The 23,970-nt window shown below is 44.3% G+C and overlaps 2 protein-coding genes across 8 annotated transcripts in view; both read left to right on the top strand.

Moving 5' to 3' along the window:
* The window catches only part of ASZ1 (ankyrin repeat, SAM and basic leucine zipper domain containing 1), a 116,831-nt gene that overhangs the window by 91,812 nt on the left and 1,049 nt on the right, over nucleotides 1–23,970 (top strand). For all 7 annotated transcript variants that reach the window (XM_048836153.2, XM_075124441.1, XM_048836154.2 and 4 more), the window contains 4 exons: nucleotides 1,737–1,793; nucleotides 13,490–13,602; nucleotides 20,591–20,696; nucleotides 21,529–21,642. In XM_048836153.2, coding sequence (XP_048692110.1) covers nucleotides 1,737–1,793; nucleotides 13,490–13,602; nucleotides 20,591–20,696; nucleotides 21,529–21,642 — 390 coding nt within the window. The remainder of the gene's footprint in view (nucleotides 1–1,736; nucleotides 1,794–13,489; nucleotides 13,603–20,590; nucleotides 20,697–21,528; nucleotides 21,643–23,970) is intronic.
* Nucleotides 2,351–4,496, top strand: LOC142070920 (uncharacterized). The gene is made up of 2 exons (XM_075124879.1): nucleotides 2,351–3,303; nucleotides 3,892–4,496. Exons 1-2 carry the CDS (start codon nucleotides 2,721–2,723, stop codon nucleotides 4,431–4,433), a joined length of 1,125 nt encoding a protein of 374 aa, XP_074980980.1. The 5' UTR covers nucleotides 2,351–2,720; the 3' UTR covers nucleotides 4,434–4,496.

Below are 23,970 nucleotides of genomic sequence, written 5' to 3'. Positions count from 1 at the left end.
CCACAAACTGAAGTGAGCTCCTTTTTAAACCCAGGTGCCCTGATTAGCCTGTCTTAATTGATTCTAGCAGCTTCTTGATTGGCTGCAGGTGTTCTAATCAGCCTGTCTGCCTTAATAGTTTCCAGAAAGTTCCTGATTGTTCTGGAACCTTCCCTATTACCTTACCTAGGGAAAAAGGACCTACTTAACCTGGGGCTAATATATCTGCCTTCTGTCACTATCCTGTAGCCATCTGGCCCAACCCTGTCACACCAGCTCATCTTGAAATCTAATTAAATCTAATTGTTTGCCTCCCACTGTTCCCCATGGGAGGCTGTTCCAGAAACTCACCCCTCTGATTATTAGGGCATGGCTACACTTGCAGATGTAGAGCGCTTTGAGTTAAACCAGCCTTCGGAGAGCGCAGTAGGGAAAGCGATGCAGTCTGTCCACGCTGACAGCTTCAAGCGCACTGGCGTGGCCATATTTGCAGCACTTGCAGCGGCATTGGGAGCGGTGCATTGTGGGCAGCTATCCCAGGATGCAAGTGACTGCAACATGCTTTTCAAATGGGGCAGGGTCGGGTGGAGTGTGACAGGGAGTGTGTTGTGTGTATGTGGGGGGAGAGAGAGTGGGTTTTGGGGGGGCTGAGAGTATGTCAGCATGCTGTCTTGTAAAGTCAGACAGCAGCAGACCCCATTCCCCCCACCACTCCCCCCTCACACATACACACACACACACACACAGCATTCCACATAATGGCTTGCTTTGTCTCGGAGCAGATAAATAGCGGGCTGTCAGAAACGGAGCTTTCAAAGGGCATATCCGCATTCCTGCAGCGATTCAAAAACAATGACAAGAGTGGCCACTTGACTTAAGGGGATTATGGGACATTTCTGGAGGCTGATCAGAGTGCAGTAATGCAACACCTCGTTCACAATGGCGCCGCGGCGCTCCAGCAGGGGCACAACAAATGTTATTCCACTCGCCGAGGTGGAGTACCAGCAGCGCTGTAGCTGCGGAGTCAGACCGCTGTACGTGCCTTGCCAGTCTGGACGGGTAGTGAGCTAGTGTGCTTGGGGCTCCTTTATTGCGCTGTAACTTGCAAATGTCTCCAAGCCCTCAGAAATCTTTTTCTAATGTCCAGCCTGAATTTGTTCATGGCCAGTTTACACCCATTTATTCTTGTGCCAACACAGTCTTATAGTTTATACAGCCCTTCACCCTCCCTAACATTTACCCTGATGTATTTATAAAGACCAACAATAGCCCTGCTTAGCCTTCCTTTGTGAGGCTAAACAAGCCAAAAGGCTGCTCCCTAATTATGACAGACAGCCCCCACCCCACCCCTTTTCCAGATCACTCAAGCACTGTTCCTGCAAAAGCTACCCAGGCAGATCCCCCCACCTCACAGCCCCCCACCTCCCACCGTAGTGGCTGTCGGGGGTCCCCCATGGCCCTACCGGCAAGTCAGAGCAGGGGAGGGAGGGAGTCCCTCTGTGGTCCCATTGGCCAGTTAGAGCGAGGGTGTTCCTCTGATTATTACTATAGTTTTTTAGCAGACTAAAGATTAAAACTTCCTAGGAATTGAGGCTTAGTTATATGCATTAGATATTTTTTGTATTATGAATACATTTGAGAAATTTTACAATGCTCTTTTGCTAATTGACCTGTGTAGCTACATTTCTAACTTTTTTCTTCATAGTCTTTCTTCTGAATTTCCATATTTGCTAAGTGAAAATTTTTGTTTCCTACAGGAAAAAGATATAGCTTTAAGACAGCTTTTGGCCATGAGAAAAGATGATTTTACACAGGTCAGTTTAATGTTTTAGAACTCTTTCTAATTTATTTTCACTTCATTTATATTTCTTTGTTTGTTTGTATGTCTTTATGAAAATTTTTAGAGGGAAAAATAAGGGGATCAATAACTTTTTCTCTCAGAAATCGTGAAGAACTCTTATTTGCTTTCAAGATCTTGGCATCTAAATGTAGACTGCCCTTTGTATACTATTTTAAAGATCAATCTGTGGGGTATATTACCAGGCAGGTCCTAGAGTTTGAGACCAGTCTAATGCAATTATTGAGCTGTTACCATTCCTTCATTTTAGCTTACATTTTATTAATTAGAACTGCCATATGATGACTGAAAGTTTGTTATCTAAGTAGTGTAATATCTTGTTGATTATTCCTTTGATAATTTGGCTAACCATAAATCAGTGCTGTTTTTTTAAAGAATGGTAAAAGTAGTGTGTATGTATGGGTGTTAATGCTTTATTTTTTAAGCCAACTAGCTAAATACACAAGCTTATTTGTCTTTTTAAAGTGTGGTTGTTAACTGCTATTCCAGATTTGTAAACTCAGCATGGGATCTGAGTTGGAGTCTAGGCCCTGGTCTACACTAGGACTTTAGGTCGAATTTAGCAGCGTTAAATCGATTTAAACCTGCACCCGTCCACACAATGAAGCCCTTTATTTCGACTTAAAGGGCTCTTAAAATCGATTTCCTTACTCCACCCCTGACAAATGGATTAGCGCTTAAATCGACGTTGCCAGCTCGAATTTGGGGTACTGTGGACACAATTCGATGGTATTGGCCTCCGGGAGCTATCCCAGAGTGCTCCATTCTGACCGCTCTGGACAGCGCTCTCAACTCAGATGCACTGGCCAGGTAGACAGGAAAAGAACCGCGAACTTTTGAATCTCATTTCCTGTTTGGCCAGCGTGGCAAGCTGCAGGTGACCATGCAGAGCTCATCAGCACAGGTGACCATGATGGAGTCCCAGAATCGCAAAAGAGCTCCAGCATGGACCGAACGGGAGGTACGGGATCTGATCGATGTATGGGGAGAGGAATCCATGCTATCAGAACTCCGTTCCAGTTTTCGAAATGCCAAAACCTTTCTGAAAATCTCCCAGGGCATGAAGGACAGAGGCCATAACAGGGACCCGAAGCAGTGCCGCGTGAAACTGAAGGAGCTGAGGCAAGCCTACCAGAAAACCAGAGAGGCGAACAGCCGCTCTGGGTCAGAGCCCCAAACATGCCGCTTCTATGATGAGCTGCATGCCATTTTAGGGGGTTCAGCCACCACTACCCCAGCCGTGTTGTTTGACTCCTTCAATGGAGATGGAGGCAATACGGAAGTAGGTTTTGGGGACGAAGAAGATGATGATGAGGAGGAGGTTGTAGATAGCTCACAGCAAGCAAGTGGAGAAACCGGTTTTCCCGACAGCCAGGAACTGTTTCTCACCCTAGACCTGGAGCCAGTACGCCCCGAACCCACCCAAGGCTGCCTCCTGGACCCAGCAGGCGGAGAAGGGACCTCTGGTGAGTGTACCTTTTAAACTGCTATACATGGTTTAAAAGCAAGCATGTGAAAGGATTACTTTGCCCTGGCATTTGCGGTTCTCCTAGATGTAGTCCTAAAGCCTTTGCAAAAGGTTTCTGGGGAGGGCAGCCTTATTTCGTCCTTCATGGTAGGACACTTTACCACTCCAGGCCAGTAACACGTACTCGGGAATCACTGTAGAACAAAGCATTGCAGTGTATGTTTGCTGGCATTCAACCAAAATCCGTTCTTTATCTCTCTGTGTTATCCTCAGGAGAGTGAGATATAATTCATGGTCACCTGGTTGAAATAGAGTGCTTTTCTTCAGGGGACACTCAGAGGAGCCCATTCCTGCTGGGCTGTTTGCCTGTGGCTAAACAGAAATGTTCCCCGCTGTTAGCCACAGGGAGGGGAGAAAGTTGAGGGGGTAGTCACGCGGTGGGAGGAGGCAAAATGCGACCTTGTAACGAAAGCACATGTGCTATGTATGTAATGTTAACAGCAAGGTTTACCCTGAAAGAGTGTAGCGACTGTTTTATAAAATGTGTCTTTTTAAATACCGCTGTCCCTTTTTTTTTCTCCACCAGCTGCATGTGTTTCAATGATCACAGGATCTTCTCCTTCCCAGAGGCTAGTGAAGCTTAGAAAGAAAAAAAAACGCACTCGCGATGAAATGTTCTCCGAGCTCATGCTGTCCTCCCACACTGACAGAGCACAGACGAATGCGTGGAGGCAAATAATGTCAGAGTGCAGGAAAGCACAAAATGACCGGGAGGAGAGGTGGCGGGCTGAAGAGAGTAAGTGGCGGGCTGAAGAGAGTAAGTGGCGGGCTGAAGACAGGGCTGAAGCTCTAATGTGGCGGCAGCGTGATGAGAGGAGGCAGGATTCAATGCTGAGGCTGCTGCAGGACCAAACCAGTATGCTCCAGTGTATGGTTGAGCTGCAGCAAAGGCAGCTGGAGCACAGACTGCCACTGCTGCCCCTCTGTAACCAACCGCCCTCCTCCCCAAGTTCCATAGTCTCCACACCCAGACGCCCAAGAACGCGGTGGGGGGGCCTCCGGCCAACCAGCCACTCCACCACAGAGGATTGCCCAAAAAAAAGAAGGCTGTCATTCAATAAATTTTAAAGTTGTAAACTTTTAAAGTGCTGTGCTTAAAGTGCTGTGTGGCATTTTCCTTCCCTCCTCCACCACCCCTCCTGGGATACCTTGGTAGTCATCCCCCTATTTGTGTGATGAATGAATAACGAATGCATGACTGTGAAGCAGAAATGACTTTATTGCCTCTGCAAGCAATGATTAAAGGGAGGAGGGGAGGGTGGTTAGCTTACAGGGAAGTAGAGTGAACCAAGGGGCGGGGGGATTTCATCAAGGAGAAACAAACAGAACTTTCACACCGTAGCCCGTCCAGTCATGAAACTGGTTTTCAAAGCTTCTCTGATGCGTACCGCACCCTCCTGTGCTCTTCTAACAGCCCTGGTGTCTGGCTGCGCGTAACCAGCAGCTAGGCGATTTGCCTCAACCTCCCACCCCGCCATAAACGTCTCCCCCTTACTCTCACAGATATTGTGGAGCACACAGCAAGCAGTAATAACAGTGGGAATATTGGTTTCGCTGAGGTCTAAGCGAGTCAGTAAACTGCGCCAGCGCGCCTTTAAACGTCCAAATGCACATTCTACCACCATTCTGCACTTGCTCAGCCTGTAGTTGAACAGCTCCTGACTACTGTCCAGGCTGCCTGTGTACGGCTTCATGAGCCATGGCATTAAGGGGTAGGCTGGGTCCCCAAGGATACATATAGGCATTTCAACATCCCCAACAGTTATTTTCTGGTCTGGGAATAAAGTCCCTTCCTGCAGCTTTTGAAACAAACCAGAGTTCCTGAAGATGCGAGCATCATGCACCTTTCCCGGCCATCCCACGTTGATGTTGGTGAAACGTCCCTTGTGATCCACCAGAGCTTGCAGCACTATCGAAAAGTACCCCTTGCGGTTTATGTACTCGGCGGCTTGGTGCTCCGGTGCCAAGATAGGGATATGGGTTCCATCTATAGCCCCACCACAGTTAGGGAATCCCATTGCAGCAAAGCCATCCACTATGACCTGCACATTTCCCAGGGTCACTACCCTTGATATCAGCAGATCTTTGATTGCGTTGGCTACTTGCATCACAGCAGCCCCCACAGTAGATTTGCCCACTCCAAATTGATTCCCAACTGACCGGTAGCTGTCTGGCGTTGCAAGCTTCCACAGGGCTATCGCCACTCGCTTCTCAACTGTGAGGGCTGCTCTCATCTTGGTATTCATGCGCTTCAGGGCAGGGGAAAGCAAGTCACAAAGTTCCATGAAAGTGCCCTTACGCATGCGAAAGTTTCGTAGCCACTGGGAATCGTCCCAGACCTGCAACACTATGCGGTCCCACCAGTCTGTGCTTGTTTCCCGAGCCCAGAATCGGCGTTCCACAGCATGAACCTGCCCCATTAGCACCATGATGCATGCATTGTCAGAGCCCATGCTTTCAGAGAAATCTGTGTCCATGTCCTGATCACTCACGGGACCGCGCTGACGTCGCCTCCTCGCCCGGTATCGCGTTGCCATGTTCTGGTGCTGCATATACTGCTGGATAATGCGTGTGGTGGTTAATGTGCTCCTAATTGCCAAAGTGAGCTGAGCGGCCTCCATGCTTGCCTTGGTATGGCGTCCGCACAGAAAAAAGGCACGGAACGATTGTCTACCGTTGCTCTGACCGAGGGAGGGGCGACTGACGACACGACTTACAGGGTTGGCTTCAGGGAGCTAAAATCAACAAAGGGGGTGCCTGTACATCAAGGAGTATTTCAGGCAGGACTGCACGGAGGGTTCCAATAAGAAATGGTGCACCTAAGTTATCGTTGTTATTGGAACAAGGAGGTTAGCCTGGCCTCTGATTGATACATGGCTAGATTTACCTCGCTGCACCTTCTCTGTGAGTGACTGCAGTGTGACCTAGAGGAATGAGTCCCCTAGACAGGGGAGGAGGCAAATGAGTACAAAACAAATCTGGTCTATTTCTTGTTTTGACCCACTCCATCTATCTTTTACATCTTTGGCTGGCAGCAGACGGTGCAGAAGGACTGCATGCCATCCACATCTCATGGCTGCTCGGCAGAAGATGGTACAGTACGACTGCTAGCCATCCCCATCTCTTACCTGCCTGGCAGAAGATGGTACAGTACGACTGCTAGCAGTCCGTATCGCCTGCCCGCTCACCATAAGACGGTTCAATAGGACTGACTGCAGGACTAAAGAGAATGACCTAGTCAAGTCACTCCAAATTTAGTCCCTGCGCCCATGTCTGCCCAGGCGCTCCCAGCCGACGTGGCCAGGAGCACCTCGGACACGACGAGGACGACTACCAATCGTATTGCACCGTCTGCTGCCAGAAGGCAATGGGTTGCTGCTACTGTGCAGCAAAGCCGTACCGCGTCTGCCAGCACCCAGGAGACATAGGGTGACGGTTACCTGAGCGGGCTCCATGCTTGCTGTGGTATGGCGTCTGCACAGGTAACTCAGGAAAAAAGGCGCGAAATGATTGTCTGCCCTTGCTTTCACGGAGAGAGGGAGGGAACGGGGGCCTGACGATACGTACCCAGAACCACCCGCGACAATGTTTTAGCCCCATCAGAGTGCTCCATTGTGACTGCTCTGGACAGCACTCTCAGATGCCTGATTGTTTGCCATTGCTCTGACGCTGGGAGGGGCGCTTACAGGGTTGGCTTCAGGGAGCTAAAATCAACAAAGGGGGTGGCTTTACATCAAGGAGTATTTCAGGCAGGACTTCACGGAGGGTTCCAATAAGAAATGGTGCACCTAAGTTATTGTCCTTATTGGAACAAGAAGGTTAGCCTGGCCTCTGATTGATACATGGCTAGATTTACCTCGCTGCACCTTCTCTGTAAGTGACTGCAGTGTGATCTAGAAGAATGAGTCCCCTTGACAGGGGAGGGGGGGAAGCAAATGAGTACAAAACAAATCTGGTCTATTTCTTGTTTTGATCCACTCCATCTATCTTTTACATCTTTGGCTGGCAGCAGACGGTGCAGAAGGACTGCATGCCATCCACATCTCATGGCTGCTCGGCAGAAGATGGTACAGTACGACTGCTAGCAGTCCGTATCGCCTGCCCGCTCACCATAAGACGGTTCAATAGGACTGACTGCAGGACTAAAGAGAATGACCTGGTCAAGTCATTCCAAATTTAGTCCCTGTGCCCATGTCTGCCCAGGCGCTCCTGATCGACCTCACAGAGGCGACCAGGAGCACCTCAGACATGACGATGACGGCTACCAGTCGTACTGTACCGTCTGCTGCCACAAGGCAAGGGGTTGCTGCTACTGTGTAGCAATGCCGTACCGCGTCTGCCAGCACCCAGGAGACATAGGGTGACGGTTACCTGAGCGGGCTCCATGCTTGCCATGGTATGGCGTCTGCACAGGTAACTCAGGAAAAAAGGCGCGAAATGATTGTCTGCCCTTGCTTTCACGGGGGGAGGGAGGGAACGGGGGGCTGACGATATGTACCCAGAACCACCCGCGACAATGTTTTAGCCCCATCAGGCATTGGGATCTCAACCCAGAATTCCAATGGGCAGCGGAGACTGCGGGAACTGTGGGATAGCTACCCACAGTGCAACGCTCCGGAAGTCGACGCTTGCCTCGGTACTGTGGAAGCGCTCCGCCGAGTTAATGCACTTAATGCACTTAGAGCATTTTCTGTGGGGACACACACACTCGAATATATAAAACCGATTTCTAAAAAACCGACTTCTATAAATTCGACCTAATTTCGTAGTGTAGACATACCCTAGGTTATTTTCTACTTGTGCACTATCACCAGTTATAAAAGTAGTGTGGGCCAAATTGTGCCCTCAGTTATACTTGTGGGATCATGCTGTTTCAGTGGGCATGCAAGAAGTCTAACTTAAACCCCCATTATAAAAATGGGGAAAATAAGGTTTTTCAGAAATAATTGACTTGTCCAAAGTCAGAGTCAGGGAAAAAACCAGGAGTGGAACCAAGGTCTCTTGACTCCCAGGGCTCATCTACTTTTTAAGTTACAACTGAGTTGGAGTACTCAGTGTCTATGTGATTGTTTCCTGACCCAATTACAACATACAGCACAGTGCCAGTTTGTAGTTTAGGTTGATCTTCAACCAAGCACTTGTAGTTCTTGCAGTCTAATAAGCATAATACACGAAGGCAGTTAAGATGAAGTCTATAAAATAGAATTGTATGTAACCAGGCTAGGGGTCAGCCATGTAGTAACTAGACCAGTGTAGTCTGGTGCCCTGTCATCATGGTTCTACAAGTGTCAGCCATCTTGAATTGTTAATTGATTACACTTCTTGAAATTGATATTTTACAGTAGATATTAGTCTAGTTCTTTTGGTGCTCCCTGTGTGTATTTCACTGTGGGTTTGTTTGTGCTCCATGTGCTTGCGACCAGAGAATTCTTGCAAGTAGTGTCTATTGGTCTGCACCTGTGTCCCTGCTCTTGTGCTCTGCACTGAGGGCATAAGGGGCAGGGCAGACTGACCACAGTTACAGTTCCTTCTTACCACCGCATGGCCTGAGTCAGAATCCTCCAGTGTCCAGAACTGATCCTTCCTCTTCTTCCTGTAAATAGTAAAAGTTTTATATTATTCATACCTCATTGTTAGTTAGTGTTACGATAGTTCTAGTTAGCTAGAATTAGAATCCCAGCGCAGGACTCAGATCATGCCCAGGATTCTGAGTTTCAAAAACTGTTTCTTGCCTGCTCTTCATTTTGGTCAGTGACTATCTCAGCGCTGCCTGTGCTGCCTTGGGGAGGCGCATATCTCCTCTGTGTGAGGTGTCTGCCACTCCTTCCCCAGCTGAAACTGTCAGGCATGAGAGCTTAGACTTCGGAAACACCTTATGGAGCAGACAATGAGGTCCCAGTTAGACCCAGGCCTGTACATTGGCCAGGGTCGTCAAGGAGCATGCTCCTATTTCTGTGTCTGACTTCAGAATGGAAAGGGGCAGAGAGGAGGACCTTTTGCTGGGCTCTTTCATGAGAGTAAAGGGACACTCTCGTAAACACAAAATAGATCCCCTCCTAAACCCTCCCGACCTTGTACAAATCGGGTGAGCCTTCACACCCAAGCTATAAGGAGTTAGGTCCTTCTAAGCCACATGGGCATGTGCAAAAGACTCCTTTGATACTCGCCTCTGCATTGATACTGACTGCAGTGCCACCTATAATGAAACTCGGATGCAGATCCAAATTTTTATATCCATGCCGGGCTCTATTTTTAGGGTCCCTAGGTTGGAACCTGGAGTAGTGGGCAGGCCTGGGTTCCCCACCATGAAGTGGTAAACCCCAAGGATGGGGAGGGGACAAGACTTACTTAAGCCCTGAAAAGGGGACAGGGCTCATTTGGAAGCCCAAGTGAAGGGCTGAATTTAAAGGGCCCAGAGCCAGGGCCGAAGACCCTGATGGATTCTTTGCTACCCCAAAAGAGGTTAATTTTGACTGTGTCCTGCCAGAGGGCTGAGCCACTGAAGACCCATCAAGTGATGTTCACAACCTACAGGGGTGAAAGGAGCAGGGAAAAGGCCTGCAGTACCACACACACTAGCAGGAGGAGCTCAAGAAATGAATGCCCCTCTGTTATAAACAGGGGTGAAAGGAGCAGGGAAAAGGCCTGCAGTACCACACACACTAGCAGGAGGAGCTCAAGAAATGAATGCCCCTCTGTTATAAACCCTTTCACATGCTACCTAGAATCCACCCATTTCATCAGGGAATCTTATCAACCCTCTCCTCTGAGGGGTCAGTCTGAAACACCTGAGCCCATAGAAAAAGAGGGGTAAAATAAGTTGGATCTTCAGGTTCTGACAGGGATATTGTCCTTTTCACCTGATGATCTTCAACCTCTGTTTCTCCTGGATGATCGAAACTGCTTACAGAGAGTGGCAGAAGAGCTCCAGATCCCCTTAGAAGAGGACCAGGACCCTCAGCATAAGCACCTGGATATCCTAAAAGCTCCAGCTGGCTTGCTTTCCTTGTAAATGAAGCCATACTAGAGTCAGCAAATGCTGTGTGGTAAATTCCAGGCCAACTGTGCCCCTGCCCTGAAGAGGGCGGAGAAGTGATACTTTGTGCTGCTTAAGAGAAGAGAATTCTTTTTCACCCACCCTGCCCCAAACTCCTTGGTGGTCTGTGCAGCCACTGAAAGATCCAGGAAACAACACCCAAGGGTCTCCCCTAAAGATGAGACCAAGCGTCTCAACCTTATGGGAAAGATGGTCATAACATTTACCAGCCTGCATTTTAGGATCTCAAATTATCAAGCTCTTCTCGCCAAATATGATCTCCGTAACTATTCTAAGTTCCTTGAATTTAAGGACAAGTTGCTTCAGGAAGACAGGATTCAATTTCAAGCCTTTATTGATGAGGTAAACTAGCAACCAGAGCTTCTTTACAAGCCACAGTTGATATAGCATTGAGATCCCTGGTGACTGCCACTGTGATGCAGCAGTAATTGTGGCTACTCTTTCCCAGGGTTGTGCAAAACACGATTGAGGACTTCCGTTTTGATGAGACTGATCTTTTCAACAAAAAGAAAAACAAGTCTTTGCACTCACTGAACAAGACTAAGGTAGCCCTCTGCTCCCTTAGTGTATATACACCTGCCCCAAAGAGAAAATAGCATAAACAGCACTACAAACCAAGGCTCTTACCTCACCCATTTTATCAGCAGCGGCCTTACAAGCCACCCTGCAAACAATAAAAAATGCAGAGTCCAGTGTATCTGGTGTCTTCCACTTCATCCACAGCTACCCAACTTCACTCTCTAACCAAGACAGATTTTTAACATGATGCCAGAGAAGTACGAGCCAATATCAATGCCAGCTCCATCTGATTCTGAGACCCCATTTAGGGTGACACCTAGCAAAATTTTCCCAAAACTGGGCAGCAGTAACAGACAAATGGATGCTAGTTAACATCCATTCTAGCTATACCATCGAGTTTCTCCCCCACCATACTTCCTTCCCCATCTCTTGTCACAAACCGCTGTCATGAGGGAATTCTCCTTGAACAGGGAGCAATACATCAGGCACCTCCTCAACATCATGAAAAAGAGTTTTATTCAGAGTATTTTCTAATCCCCAAGAAGAAAGCAGGCTGGCGACCCATTCTCGATTGCATCAACTGAATGATTTTATTAAAAAAAAACAAAATTCTGCATGATTACATTAGCATCAACAATACCATCCGTTAAAAAAGGCACATGGTTCATGGCTCTCAGTATGAAAGATGCATACTTCATGAGGAAATTCACCCTGCTCACGGTCGATTCTTCAGGTCTGTGGTGGGTCTCCACCACCGTCAATACAGAGTGCTTCCATTTGAGTTCACTACAGCTCCCAGTGTCTTCACAAAAGTGTTCTCAGTAGTAGCAGCTCAGCTCAGATCGCTACACCATCTTCCCATTCTTGGATGATTGACTTCAAACCAGCAGGTTTCGCCTGGAAGTCTTAACATCAACTTTGTCACTGTTCCATCTTCTAACTTTCCTGAGAATCTCTGTAAATATGGAAAAGTCTGCCTTGACTCTGCCATAGACCATAGAATTTAAAGGAATGACATTGGATTCAATCAAGGTGAGGGCCTACTTCCCCATGAATAGATTTTGTGCCGTTGTTGCTTTCATGTACCTGATTGCACACAACCCTCAAATATCAGTTCAGATGTGTCTTACTCTCCTGGGCCGTATGGTGTCATGTTACATGACACCAGACTCCACCATTGTCTGCAAGGTTGGCTCTGGTCAGTAAGTATTCTGAGCAAACACAGCATGAATACCATAGTTACAATTTCCACTGAAGTGAGTGCATCTCTGGTGTAGTGGAGGGACCCTGGATACATATGTGCGGGAATTCCCTTTCTATCCCCCACACCCAACAAGACAACAATTACGAACTCCTCCCCGATGGTCTGTGGAGCCCACATGGTCAATCACACAGCACAAGGCATTTAGACACCTTGGGAAGCCAGAATGCACATAAATCTTCTGGAAGTAAGAGCAGTACAAGAAGCTTGCAAAGCATTACTACCATTCATACAATCCCAGCACATCCTGATAATGTCGGACAATATAACTACCGTTTTCTATATAAACAAGCAGGAAAGGGCACACACTGTCACTCTCTGTATAGAAGCCATCAATTTATGTCTCTCATAAGTAGATAGTTATTGCCCAGATATATTTAGATACTTTATGCCAACTGAAATTCTTTTATAAAATTATTTTATTATTTTCCAAATATCCAAAGGTATTTAGGTCATACATGGACCACATGGAAATTCCAAATGATTAGCATATGGTTTATAAAATAATAGTAGACACAAATTTGGATATGCTTTTTGGTGTCATTATGTTAATTTGTTTTTTTTTCTGGGGGGGGCAAGACTATGATAAACATATAGGTTGTTGTTTACAATTGTACTCTAAACAGTCTTGTGATCTTTGTCATTTTCAATGTACTTTTAATTAACAAGATAAGATGGTTTGGGTTAGGTCAGTAGTTGGATTAGATCTCTCAGGAACACCTAGGTTCTACAGGAAATGGTGCTGATGATTCATTAGGTGACTTTCTTCCTGTTGAGTTAATACTGAACCAGTATGGTGATATGGAGTGTTTTACTGCTGGAGGTGCCTCAAATGGCACCTAAAACAGAGGCCCTAGGTATTTGTGATCATTGAAAATCCTATGGCAGTTTTTACAAATATCCCATTTTGGCCAAGTGCCAATGTGAGTAATTACATTCTGTCTACCTGTGTTTCCTGTGCAATTTCAATTAGGCATTCTTCACTTGCAGTCTAATTATATAGCGGTGCTGTGCACTATTAAACAGTTGCCAGGTTTCACCTTCAGTAGTGTTTGTCTATATTGTAGAGTTAGTTGAAGTGATCCCAAGTGTACTTTTCTGGAATGTTTTTAAGTCTGTAAAGTGTTTGGAATCCTCTGTAATGAAAGGTTCTATGCTGCTATATGTATAAATAATTATATTTTGTGTACTTCTAAAATTTAAAAAACTAGCTTTTTAGCTTTTTTAATTCTATTGTCTGTTTTAAACATTACACAATTATGTATTTAAAATAACTTTTTAATTTAGATTGGGATTACAAATACCAGAGACCAGCAGAAAATCCTAGATGCTGTTAAAGAGCTACAGGTGGAAGAAGTAAAATTTGGAGAGTTGCCTGAAGTGATGAACTTAGAATTCAGGTAAAATGCCATCTTTCAGTTACATAAATATATATTGAAAATATGGTTGCACTGTTTACTAAAGCATAAAGATGTAATTATTTGAAACAGAGTATCACGTTACCTGTGCTAGTAGCAGGATTGAGCCTTAAATTATGAAAGTTGGTGGCAAACGCTGAGCAAGTGGTCCAGAGGAACACCAGTGTAATAATTCAGATCATGTAGTTGCCTATTATGGGGATCTGTGTTACTTGAGGGCTAAGTTGCTGTTACTTTCTGTGATGATGTTGCCATCACTTTGATTGAATGTGTGAGATCATCCTCACCTCTCTGGATGCAGTATTTTTTTCTCTCTCTTCCTCTGTCTTGTGTGCGGGAAGGCTTTCCCAGTTGTTCTCCTGCTTCACAGGAAACAGCTACATCTGGCATCTCTGACTGAGATGTCAGTTTTCTTTCCGCCTCAGTGAGCTCCAGAATAAAATGGAGCAGGGGAAAACAAATAAAAGACTGAAGAAAATTTTTTCCCTGTTTCATTTTATTCTTCTATATATATTTTCCTTCGATATTTATATATTTTATACCTATATATAGCTAGAATAGGAGCTGGAAAAAACCCTACTGTAATATTGTTAAAAAGAAAAGGAGTACTTGTGGCACCTTAGAGACTAACCAATTTATTTGAGCTGTAGCTCACGAAAGCTCATGCTCAAATAAATTGGTTAGTCTCTAAGGTGCCACAAGTACTCCTTTTCTTTTTGCGAATACAGACTAACACGGCTGTTCCTCTGAAACCTGTAATATTGTTGTCCTCCATTCCACCCCACAGCATTCATCAGCATAGCTCCTCTGCACTTCCTGCTTCTCCCTCCCACTTCAGCCCTGTGCAGAACTATCACAGCCAGGGCTGAGAGCCAGGTCAGAAAAGTGTCTGAACAGCCTCACTCTAATTCAGCAGTAGCTCAAGGACAAGTACGGTGGCTCCCAAATCCACCCCCAAAGGTCAAGAACACTTGCACTTTTAGTCTGTTAGGACCATCACTAAAACAATAGTTGTAATTGCAGTGGCCCTCAGGGAGGGAAGTGGTCTGCATAATTCCCTACCTGAGTGACAGACTGGTTTAGGCCAAACTGTTCCAGAGAGACTTGGGAGATATAAAGACTCTGACAACATTCAGTGAATTTGGCATGTGTCAAATCAGTAAAACAGCTCTTTATCTCTAAGATGCTATGCCATCTCAGAGCAGTCATAAAACAAGATAGAGAACAAGTCATTTTTCCCCTGAGGGAGCCCTTAAGATGGAGGCAAGCTGTGGTGTGACTATACCCTGCACTAGTCTGCCAAGGACTAAGTTTTCCCTGTGAACCCTGCTGATGCTCATTAACAGTTTGTTAACGTGCTTTGATCTAGTCCTCTTTGAAACAGAACTAATCAAAGTGCATTCTTCTTCCTGTTGGACACACAGCTCGCCAACCCAATTGACAGCAGCCTCCTCAGCTAAGTGTAGAGCCCTCAGAACACCATCAAATCTGGTCAGAGGGCAGTCATTAGTGGTGGGTGACATTGTCTGTCTTTGGCCACAGCTGCATGTGGGATCTTCTCGTTGGCTGCAGGTATGAAGGCTGGCTGCACATTGACCCTAGCCCATACAAAATCAGTTCAGAAAGACCCATGAGCAGTGTGGCAAATCAATCCAGGTACATGCGAGGTCAGGTCACTTATAAGAGACTGGTTTCTGCCGTCAGCTGCAGACCGTTCTTCATGCTGCATCAACATCACAGAGAAATCTGGGGAGGGCTAATGTGGAAGTTGCTCTTCATTGACCACTCAGATGAAGAACTGCACCAATCATGGGTGAGCACAAGTCCTGAAGTGCTTCAGGAACTCTAGCAATATGTTGTCATAGCCAGCAACAGTGCCACTCCTAATGTCACTCAGAATTTTGTCTAGCTTGGTGGCTGTGAACAGCTCACTATATTGCCAAGTGGCATCTCTCAGATGGAACCTCTGCCATTCATCGTGAATTTGTCTGGCATGCTTCTCATTTGGGGCCTTTGATACATACAACAGGTGGCTGGCAGCTTGGATTGGCATGACAGGTGAGTGGCTTAGGGGTAGTGATTGCTGAGCTGTGCTGAGACAATGAATCAAATTCCAGCGTTTCTGATTTGAACAAGAATTCTAGATTCTGAGTCATCACTTCCTATCATGCCTGTCTAGTCATCCAGTGACTCAGTTATGTTGTCAGCAATATATGGATCATCAGAGGATTCATACTGACTGAGCAGTTTAGCACATTCATCATCAATGCATGGTATGTAGACTGGATGGCAGCTGCACAGTGTGGATGCACAGGCATCTTCGAAGATGGCTCCTCAACACTCACTGAAAGCTTCATTGACCAGGATGATGTGTGATGGTATGGAGACAACACCTTTTTCTAGAGCATCTCAATGTAATGTAAAATGGACCAGTGTTCTTGTCACGCATCCTGTGTGTATCTGGTTCATAATGGGGAAATTGATGATCCAATCAGCAGACCGCATTCAAAATCCTTTCTAGGGCTGAATCTGAGTCACTTGTCAGACAACATTCCCGATACAATTCTGTCCCCCAACATTGGAGTCATCAGGCTAGTCCTGAGAATACTGCAGGTCAACACTGAGGGATTCTGTACAGCCAAATGCAGCGTTTTCTGCAATCAGAGCGCATTAATGAACTGTTAATGTGTATCAGCATGCGCCACAGAGTATGTATATTTTTGTACTAAATGCCACAGAATACTGACTCTTCTTTAGTGGGACAAGCATTCAAGCATACACAGAAGAAGAGCTTGAATACTTCTCTCTCTTACCAATAGAACTTGGTCCAATAAAAGCTATTACCTCACCCACCTTCTCTCCCTGGGCCAGCATAGCTACAACAACACTACAGACAATCTTCTTCAAAGGTTAATTTAAGGAGCATGGGTTTAAGAGAATTAAGTTCAATTAGGCTTCACGCATTTTATTATAAAAGCAAATAGTGCTGCCAAAGAGATACTGTATTTTTTTAAATAAATTTATTTGGGCAGATTATCCTCAAAATATAAATTATGAAGAATTGAGTGGAAAATTAAAAAATCAACCGTCTACTGGCTATCTAGAAAAGGAGTCTAAAATATAGATAACCTGTTTCCCAGTACAGATTTTTAATTAAATAACATGCTAAATACGTGAAATGCACAAAATGTATGTTATTAGATCAATTGTACCTATAAACCTTATTGTAGCTTTCTGTGTTTTCATGAGTTATAAGAAATAATAAAGCTTAATGTCACTTTCCATGTGTTCATGAATTACAAGAAACAAAGCACTAATTCAGGGTCATGAGGTATACAAAATATGACACAAATTCAATTATTAGAAGTGTTGCGCTTTTTAAATAAAACTGTTAGACACATGTATTCTAGGAATCTGACCTTGTGGTTAAATCACAGGCTATGTTTACATGCTGTTATATAAAGATTTTGCTTCCCATTTGTTCAAAGTCATTCTAAAAGGAGGAATATTAGTCATTAAGTCATAGAAAAACTAACATAGTTGAAAATGTTGAACTGATTGATTATAAACTCCCACAGGGTCTCTTGCACTGTTTAGCAACTCATTGTTTTAACTTTTTTCTTTTGCATGCTAAAGAAATATGATACCTTTATTTTTCTGAAAATCTGCACTCCTGTTGGAGGTGCAAGGGAAAGTGTCAGTGCAACAGCTATCTCTGTATGCAACATGACTTAATTAAATTTTTAAGGGGTTTTCTACTAGGTTCTGAAATTCAGTCCAATAATCATTCCCAATATTTGAATAATTTTAACAGCTACGGTAATGGTAAGTGTTTTACTTGGTTTTATGCCTTTGTCATATTTTGTTTTAGGCATGATGGAAAGAGACTCTCAACAAAATAATTAGTATTCATTTGTGGCAAAGCACAAAGAATGTCATCATTGATTCCAGCCATTTATAAAGTTTATCTTCTGGGTGGAAGGAAGTCTCTATGATAGACTTGCTTGACAGGTCCTCAACATGCATGAGAGAGAGAAACTTTCAAACTGCTCTCTGGTTAGGATCGTTTTATTTAGTCCAAAATTTTTAGGGAACGTGCCCTATATATTTTTTACCCCTTCATATAATTTGTTAGCTAGGCTTAATAGATCTTTGAGAGAAAAGGTTTTGTTCAGATCCCGAGAGGTTCCTGTGATAGAGAAATGGCAGCACTGGATCATCGTATGCCTCCATTTTTGGCCTGTATGGCATTCCCCCAAGATGCAGAAGTGAGCAGCGGTTGTTCTACTGTAGGCTGAGACTTTGGGGTCTTGGGGGTTGGGTGCTTATGGATCATTCTTTGGATGACTTCCTAAAAAGATCCAAGCTTTCTGATCTACATCTGAGGCTCCTTGGTTTTGTTGTATGCTGCAAGTGGGAAGAAAAGAAAACAAGTCAGATGGGGACAGAGTAAGGGGCTGGAGGTTCTAAGAAGAAAAAGTGATGTGAGCATTCACATCGGTGCTCTTGGAGACCTTAATGCAACCACCCTTCAGTACCATCTTCTCACTTGTATTTGAACAGTAAGTGAAAGTTTCCTTCAGATTGGAAAGCTTCAGGTCTTTCCCTAGGTCACTTAGAGAAATTCACTACAGAAGGTGTGCCAGATCCAGGGCTAGAGCAGCACAGTTGGAAACCCCCCACTCCTCCATCCACCACATTTTAGATTGGATACCTCACTTTACCCTATGTTCAGCTTCCTAATGCTGGTCAGAATCCCCATAGAAAATTAGGGTTGGAAGAAACCTCAGGAGGCCATCTCGTCCAACTCCCTGCTTAAAGCAGGACCAACCCAGACTAAATCATCCCAGCCAAGGCTTTGTCAAGCTGGGCCTTAAAAACCTTTAAGGATGGAGATTCCACCAGCTCCCTAGGTAACCCATTTCAGTGCTTCACCACCCTCCTAATGAAATAGTTTTTCCTAATATCCAACCTAGACCTCCCCCAGTGCAACTTGAGACCATTGCTCTTTGTTCTGTCATCTGCCCCCACTGACAACAGCCTAGCTCCATCCTCTTTGGACCCCACCTTCAGGTAGTTGACGGCTACTATCAAATCCCCCCTCACTCTTCTATTCTGCAGACTAAATAACCCTAGTTCCTTCAGCCTCTCCTCATAAGTCATGTGCCCCAGCCCCCTAATCATTTTTGTTCCCCTCCGCTGGACTCTCTCCAATTTGTCCACATCCTTTCTGTAGTGGGGGGCCCAAAACAGGACGCATTACTCCAGATGTGGCCTCACCGGTGCCAAACAAAGGGGAATAATCACTTCCCTCGATCTGCTGGCAATGCTCCTACTAATGCAACTCAATATGCCGTTAGCCCTCTTGGCAACAAGGGCATACTGTTAACTCATATCCAGCTTCTCGTCCACTGTAATCTCCTTTTCTGCAGAACTACCACTTAGCCAATCGGTCCCAAACCTATAGCAATGCATGGGATTCTTCCGTCGTAAGTGCAGGACTCTGCACTTGTCCTTGTTGAACCTCATCAGATTTCTTTTGGCCCAATCCTCCAATTTGTCTAGGTCACTCTGGACCCTATCCCTACCCTCCAACATATCTACCTCTCCTCCCTGCTTAGTGTCATCTGCGAACTTGCTAAGGGTGCAATCCATCCCATCATCCAGATCCTTAATGAGGATGTTGAAAAAACTGACCCCTGGGGCATGCCGCATGATCAAGTCGTTGATCACTACCTGTTGATCCCGACGATCTAGCAAGCTTTCTATCCACCTTATAGTCTGTTCATCCAATCCATACTTCTTTAACTTGCTGGCAAGAATACTGTGGGAGACCGTATTAAAAGCTTTGCTAAAGTCAAGGTATGTCACATCCACAGCTCTCCCCATATCCACAGAGCCAGTTATCTCATCATAGAAGGCAATCAGGGTTGATCAGGCATGACTTGCCCTTGGTGAATCCATGTTGACTGTTCCTAATCACCTTCCTCTCCTCCAAGTGCTTCAAAATTGATTCCTTGAGAACCTGCTCCATGATTTTTCCGGGAACAGAGGTAAGGCTGACTAGTCTGTAGTTCCCTGGATTCTACTTCTTCCCTTTTTTAAAGATGGGCACTATATTTGCTGTTTTCCAATTGTCTAGGACCTGAGTGCCGTGAGTTTTCAAAGATAATGGCCAGTGGCTTTGCAATTGCATCAGCCAACTTCCTCAGCGCACTCAGATGCATTGCATCCGGCCCCATGGACTTGTGCATGTCCAGCTTTTCTAAATAGTTCTTAACCTGTTCCCTCACCACTGAGGGTTGCTCACCTCCCCCCCATACTATGCTGCCCAGTGCAGCAGTCTGGGAGCTGACCTTGGCGAAGACCGAGACAAAAAAAGCATTGAGTACTTCAGCTTTTTCCACATCATCTGTCACTAGTTGCCTCCCCCATTCAGTAAGGGTCCCACACTCCAATGTACCAATCAGATATCAACTTCTCCATGTCATCCTTGATTATACAAGCTGTAGACCAGGAATATTTCATACATCAACATAAAATGGGCCTGAGACTTCCAGTACTTGATCTTGTAAAATTACTGGTTGCAGGTTTTATCATTGTGCACAAAAGACCATAATGTTGTAAATTCATGTGCATAACAGGGAACACTTAATATTTTTCATGTAGCAAATAAGAGGTCTTCCCACTGGTACATGTAACAGACGGGGTAAAGAAGAAAAGCAAAAATAAATGGAAATTAAACTGAGCATTGCTAAAGATTTAGGGGATTTTGAACTGTTCAGACTTTCAAACTTGTTTTTAATAGCTACAGTGTTCTAGATAATATTTTTATGGGGAAATAGATAAGCTTATTGAATTTTAGTACATGTAGAGTTCTGTGGGAAGTTGTGCATTTGTAATAATAAAATAATATTACTTTGTTTCTTAAATAAATTGCATATCTTATTATCTTATTTTGTTTTTATAGTGGCGATGAGTTCCTCACTTTTCTTCTGAAACTGAATAGACAGTGTGGTCATCTTACAACTGCTGTGCAAAATATAGTTAGCCAGTTACCCACAAACTCTCACAAGGTATTCAACAAAGGAAAATGAAGACTGATTTGGGACAGGGTGGGAGGATTATTAGTTTAGCTACTAATAAATGAGAAAATGAACAGTTATGGACATCCATTTACAACTTTCTCCTTTATCATACAGTTTATGTAAACTAGATAGCATTCTTGCCAGTAGTACTGTACCTTGAAATACCACTTTAAGTTACATTTTAAAAAAATCTTAAGTCAATCAAATTTTTAAAAGAAAAAAATTCTGTTCCTCTCTGCTTGTGCTGATAAGAGTTTAAATATTTAAATGAAAAGTTCCAGAAAGGGCAGGGGAAGGCTGAAACACAACAGTGTGTGCCATGTCACACACAAACCATGTGTAAATGTAGGGTGTTGTGTTTTAAAAATAATCTGTTTGTGTTTTAATTTTATCACAACAATATTTAAAATATAAAAATATTTAAAAAGTAGAGAATATTTTGTAATGTTAGACTGTCTTCATTGTTTTCCTTGCTTTGTTTACACTTCTGGAGAAGCATAGAAATATATACTGCTTGTCTAAATAGTCTGATTATCTTGAGGTTGCATAGTGTTTTCGGGATGTTTGGGGGCCTTCAGGCAATATTACCTACCAGTTGACCTATGCGAGGTAAGATGACATTTTGAATAACTGGTTTGATCTATTAAAATATGTAAGTGATCTAAGTTGAACTATGTACTATGCCAGTCTCTCCATTGATTTCATACTGTACAGAATATAAGCACTTCACAGAAATTGTTGTTCATATTTTAATAGCAATTATATAAAGATCAGAAGTTTTTTTACTAGATTTTAAATAACATTGTAAAACTTCTAATAGATAGTACTCGAATGGGGTCCACCCCAGAGCTTCACTAAAGTTTGTGAGGACTTGGTTTGCAATGTTGAAGATTTGGGTGAAGAAGTTAGCAAACTAAAGGACCTCATGCAAAAGGTGGGTATGTGTCTTAATGAATATACTAAATAAAATGCCATAAACAGATTTCTTATAAACAAATTCTGTACATACTGCCCCATCAGCTAAGTGGTAGCATATCAGACTGCCACAGAAAGGATCTTTAAAACTGTAGTTTGAACACCTGCAAAGAAAGGAGTTGCAAGAGATGTGGAGATAGTGACTATATTTCCCAAAGAGCAAATGGGACACTGCATGGGACTGGACCCAAGGCCCCGCGGGCCCGAGCTCCCCCTCCCCTCCCCCCCCCCGACCCTCCCACGTGGTGGCAGGCAGGGCTTGGGTGAGCATGATGCACATACTAGATAGGGCGACCATATTTCCCAAAGCCTGAGGCTGGCATCACTGCTTGCCCAAGCCCTGCCTGCCCCCCGCTGGAGCCTTGCATCCCCCCATGCAGGGCTGGCATCACTACTCCACACACCCCACACACCCATTCCTCCACACCCTGCTTTTTTAACAAAACTGGGCATTTGTCCCATTTGCTCTTGCCAACTGATCAAGAGCAAACAGGACAAATGCCCACTTTTGCAAGGAAAAAAAAGTTGGTATAGCTGGGACAGGGCTTTAAAAAGGGACTGTCCTGACCAAAACAGGACACATGGTCACCCTATGTGGAGGCAGCAGGGAATTGGGGTTGAGAGCTGGGGTAACTGTTGCTTTGCCTCACTCAGCAGTGAATCATCTGGACAATTCCGAAACAGTGCTGACAGGTTCTATAGGAAGCTGCAGCCATTCCTTTTGTACTGAAAGGCAGAGATGAGTGAAACCTTGGGAAGAGGAAAGGTTGCTAAAAATGGGGGAATATCCTTATGCTCCTTAAGAACTATTGCACTATAAACGCCATTCTGTGAACACATCATTAAGGTATTGTATGGAAATATTGACTCATGAGGAAGATGTTAGGGTTTTATGTGATGGAATAGGAGGCAATCCAGATATGTCTGTAGAGGTGTCAAAAGAAAAGGGTGGGAGAGGTCAATGCTAGATGTTAGCACTACATCACTCACTCTCAAACCAACATAATGACAAGCTCTTGTCAGACAAGATCACTTTAAGTAATAGGCTGGTAAAAGGAATGAGTGTTGAGATTCAGTAAATGGAGCATCAGTGTCAGAAAGGAATCTGTTGCTGAATGAAGTCATGTGGAAGTCAGACAGTGAATATAATACTATTAATGCTCTCTCGTTGTTTAGGTAAATTTAAATGAATGTTAACAGCCTTCGCTTTATAAAACATTTAGAACCAAATATGTGAGAGTAGATTTAAAGCTGCCACAAAGAACTTTATGGCAGTTGCAGGACTACATTTGTGTATGCAGTAATTGAATACATGTGCAAAAAGGTGATTGCACACCCAACTGACCAGTTATAGTTGATGTCTAAGGTTGATGTACCAAGTCTTAGAGCCTGAGTCAGCTGACTCAGACTCATGGGGCTTGGGCTGCAAGGCTATAAAACTGCAGTGTAGGCATGCAGGCTTGGAGTGAAGCCCAAGATCTGAGACTCCAACATCCACACTGCAATTTTATAGCTCCGCAGCCCTAGACCCACGAGCCCAAGTCAACTGACCCAGGCCAGCCGTGGCCGTGCTGTGGGTCTTTTATCACAGTGTAGACATACCCTAAAGGGCAAGTTGCACTTTCAAGTGAAAAATAGTACTGCATGTGCATCAAGTTCAGGCATTCTCTCACTGGAACGTTTGGCCATGTTCTGTAAACATTTGGCGCTTTTAATATTTTATAAACTATTATTCCTCTTACAGTACAACTGTAATCATTACATCATATCATCTGCTCATTTAGTATCGTTCTGAATAACATTGAAACAGCTTTAACATTTAAACATACTTTTTTGCTCTACATTTTGATTGGCCATTGTTGAATTGGCATAGGCAATGGTTCTCAACCTATTTACCATAGTGGGCCGCATATGCAGCCGCTCTCTGTGTCATGTGGGCTGCGTCAACACAATATGTATTCTACCTGTATGATCCTGAGGATGTCACATGGGTCACAGGTTGAGAACCACTGGCATAGAGAGCTCAAATGAAATAACATTTAGTGTGAAAATTAGTTATTTCTAAAACATCTAAGTTAAAATTCATTTTTTAAATCTAGTAAATATAATTAGTATATAAAATTTCAAATTGTTGTGCCAGATTTAATTAAATACACAGTTAACAGCTATAATATATAATTACTTTGTGAAAGTGTACAAGTGGCTATTAGCCAGTTTTATAATAATTTACTATCTGGGGGCAAAACTCACATTGACCTAAATGGAGCCAGAATTTCACCTTCTGCCT

The sequence above is a fragment of the Caretta caretta genome, chromosome 1, assembly GCF_965140235.1.
Source record: "Caretta caretta isolate rCarCar2 chromosome 1, rCarCar1.hap1, whole genome shotgun sequence".
NCBI classification, from domain to species: domain Eukaryota; kingdom Metazoa; phylum Chordata; order Testudines; family Cheloniidae; genus Caretta; species Caretta caretta.
This window is presented reverse-complemented; position numbering and strand designations above follow the sequence as displayed.

What these genes read in the sequence shown, in the direction of transcription:
- LOC142070920 (XM_075124879.1), top strand. Translation starts at nt 2,721, where the DNA reads ATGCAGAGCTCATCAGCACAGGTGACCATGATGGAGTCCCAGAATCGC. An exon ending in AGGCGGAGAAGGGACCTCTG is followed by an intron (nt 3,304 to 3,891) that starts GTGAGTGTACCT and finishes TTTCTCCACCAG; the next exon opens with CTGCATGTGTTTCAATGATC.